We start from the raw sequence: 3,416 nt of genomic DNA on the forward strand, positions 1-3,416 counted from the left end.
CCAAAGCTTCACAGGGGGTTGCAGGGCTTTCTTGGTTTTAAGGGGTGTAAGAAAACGTAAACTTAACTTTTTAAAGATCTAAAATTTGAAGACCTGAACTTGCGCTATATTCAGAGAGTCTTCACTCTCACTAAACTACCTACTAAGTTTCTTTTAAATGTTTGCTATGGTGAAAAAACAAATTGTCTGTATTCACAAATAAATTATGTGAGACACAAACATACTCATATACAGTGAGGCAAGTTTTAAGTATTTCTTAAAAACCTGAATAATCCCACCGTTAACTGATGTAAATAACTAAGATAAATTGTAACTGGATGTGTTGTAATGTTTAGTTTTTTCTTTTTATACATTTTTAAATGTCTTTGAGACTTTTATATATATTATTATGTGCCTTCTTTGTATATAGGTTTTGTTGTGTGCGGACCACAGGCGAGAGTAGCTGCTACCTTGGTGGCAGCTAATCTGGATTCAGGATTAAAGAATAAAGAATAAACACCTTCACTGAACAGCCTCAACCTGCATTAGAAAAAATATGCAATTAAACAACCAAGGAGCTAATAGCTAGAGTCAAGAAAACACTGAGTTTGACAAAACAGAAGCCTATGAAGTATGTGTTAAATATTCAAAACAGACGGACAGATTTGTATATAAGGTTTCTAGAAATACTGTATCAGTAAAACACATCTGTGATGCAATATTGACAGGAAATAATGTGCACTGCACATATATTATATATATATATATATATATATATATATATATATTATATGAAAATATACATATAATATGTCACTTAGCCATGGGTCATCTGTGATAAAAACAAAAAAAAACTCTTACTGGTTTGAGCTCCTCCCGGTTGACCTTGCGCCGGTAAAGCAGCAGGGCAGTAATGGTATTGCCTGCCCTGGCTGCCTGCACCGGAGTGGGGGTCACATACAGAAAGTCCTGAAAGCACGTACACAGGAAGTCACAACTAAGACTAACATAGATCTTTGTTTATGAGGACATATGAAGAACAAGGGTAAAATGTTGGACAATTTTTTTTAAGTGACTGTAAACAGGAAGAACCAGTGAGGGGGCGGAGGGGGGTAAGGACAGGATTGTTAAGACCAGAAGGAAGAACTGTGAGAAGGAAAGACGTCCAGACATTTTGGCTCGTCTGCTACTCAAGCTGAGGATAACAAAAGAAAAGAAAAAAGGAAGTTACCATGCCATAGTAGTTACTGTTGACCATTAAGGGACATCGGCTCCTCAAGTAGATGTACTCCTCCCACCAGTCGCTCACCTGGAACCAAAACAGGACATTTTTTTTATATTTCGTATACCCGGTCCAGTATACAACTTGTGCAGTGTGTCGTAGAAACTCGAAGCATACAAGATAAGATATAAGATTGCAGCCTCATACTGTACCCCCTTTTAACAATGTACGCCAACGTTTTAAAAAAAAAAAAACTATTTCTTTGTATTTTTATATTAAAATCTCAAAATTTTGTCTTTCTGTAAAACAAAATGTGACACATGTTTATGTAAAACTAACCGATTTCAACCAATGATATCAGTCATATGTCAATCATTCTTCAACTTTAGCAACACAGAGCGAAGATTCATGCCAGCTTAAACTGTCCTCCGTCGGCTTGCCTAAAAAATCATTTGAATGATCAGTCGAGTGTCAACGTGGTTGCGTTAATGTTTTCAGCTCTTGCGTGTACACTTACATAGTTGGTGGCCCACAGAGCTTTGAGCCTCAGGTAGCGCTGCAGGCGGTTTCCCAGGTTAGCTTCGAAGTGATTGGCCAGTTTGGTCATTCGTTTAAACTCCGGATCGGTCAACAGGGGGCGCACCGACTCCAGGTACTGAGAGAAAACAGTGCCTCAGTTATTTCACTTCTTAATTTAAAACACTCTGTACAGTATATACATAGACGCTGTGTGTGAAGATGAGCCGAACGAAGAGGCGTGACGTGCGTTCCTGCGCGCGTCCACTCACCCTGGTCAGCGTGTCTTTGATGGCAGGAACCGGCAGGTGAGGCAGAGAGGTCTGATAACTGTACAGCAGAGGCTTCCTGCTCGATAATAACCTCAGCAGAGTCTGAGAGAAAAGACAGAGGGAGACTCACAATGTAACAGAATCTCATTTTACTGGGATGAGTAAGAATAAACTATGGGGATGACAGCCCCTGCCTTTTTAAAACATTCTTTGCATTATGGCTGGCTGATATGACTAAAATCTCAAATCCTGATAACTATATTATATATATATATATATATCACAATATATGATGAATTAATACCACATGGACATCATACTATATTTTAAATGAAGAGAGATTTGATTATTTTTCTGATTAAACGCGTAAGAAAATATAAAATATTTATATGTCTCATGAAGACTTCCAGCGACCCATTTTGCAGAGTAACACAGAGTGTTATCTGGCTCCGGATACAGTGGATAATGAAGTACGAAGTAGGCAAATCATTCGGCACCATACTGGTTTCACTTTTGATAGTTTCCACAGACTCAACCTTCTCCGCACGAAGCTGTTTTTATGAACTGTGTTCAGTTCACTTTTATACTTTATAAAGCAACCTCCAGGAGAGATGGATAAGAGGCAGGATGAAGCGAGCCTGGTGCGTGTGTGCACAGCAGACCACTGTTGCTGGTTGTGAGTGTGTGTGTGTGTGTATATGGGGGATAGAGACAGCAAGGTGAGCAGATTAAAGTAGTTTGTGAATAAACAGGAGTGAAAGGCTTGCTTTGCATTGCATCCCCCGCCTCATCAGCTCCTTCTGAAACGTCATACGATATATATCATTATATCATACAGGCCCTACTTTTTCGCTGTGTCATATTTAATAGTATGCTGTTGCAGCTACCAAAGTGGAGGAACCACCCAGACTACAAAGTGGACGAACCACGCAGGCTTACCACCCAGACTTTGGTGACGTTGGAGACTCGGCCGTGCTGCTCGAACATCCACTGGTGGTAGGAGAGCAGCAGTTTGAGGCAGAATCTGAGCGCCAGGATGAGAGAGAGCCACAGCAGGGTGCTGAAGACCAGCACCGACACCATGGTCTGCCCCTGTGAACTGAGAGAAACATGGAGACTGGACAGAGGAGGAGGGGGGGGTTGGTTACTGGCAAAGTAGACTTAGAACAGAGTGTCTGTTAAAAAGATAAGTATGCACTTCCTTTTAAACCCATTTGTGCCCACATGTGGAATTTTGTTTTTGCAGGGTGAAATGGGCTTGTCTGTGTACAAATCTGAAGAAGTTTAAAAAAAAAAAATAGGTCAGACCACGTGGCTGAAAATTTTAGATTTAGTCTTTGGGCACATGGACTGTAGAAAATTCTCTAGAATAAGCAGTAAAACCATTGTTAGTCAGACACCACTGAAACTGATGGAGGAAGTGTGTC

At 40.3% G+C, this 3,416-nt stretch overlaps 1 protein-coding gene across 1 annotated transcript in view; it reads right to left on the reverse strand.

The window, feature by feature from the left end:
- LOC118323055 (carnitine O-palmitoyltransferase 1, liver isoform-like) overlaps positions 1 to 3,106 on the reverse strand; it is a gene marked incomplete at its 5' end in the record, with an annotated part of 21,362 nt that extends 18,256 nt beyond the window's left edge. The window contains 5 exon segments of the mRNA XM_035654974.1: positions 841 to 948; positions 1,211 to 1,288; positions 1,719 to 1,856; positions 1,990 to 2,091; positions 2,929 to 3,106. Of these exon segments, the coding sequence (XP_035510867.1) occupies positions 841 to 948; positions 1,211 to 1,288; positions 1,719 to 1,856; positions 1,990 to 2,091; positions 2,929 to 3,106 (604 nt within the window).
- Between the last annotated feature and the right edge of the window lie 310 nt (positions 3,107 to 3,416).

The sequence above is a fragment of the Morone saxatilis genome, unplaced genomic scaffold (genome assembly GCF_004916995.1).
Source record: "Morone saxatilis isolate NCDOM2014 unplaced genomic scaffold, NCSU_SB_2.0 Contig14, whole genome shotgun sequence".
In the NCBI taxonomy this organism is placed as follows: domain Eukaryota; kingdom Metazoa; phylum Chordata; class Actinopteri; family Moronidae; genus Morone; species Morone saxatilis.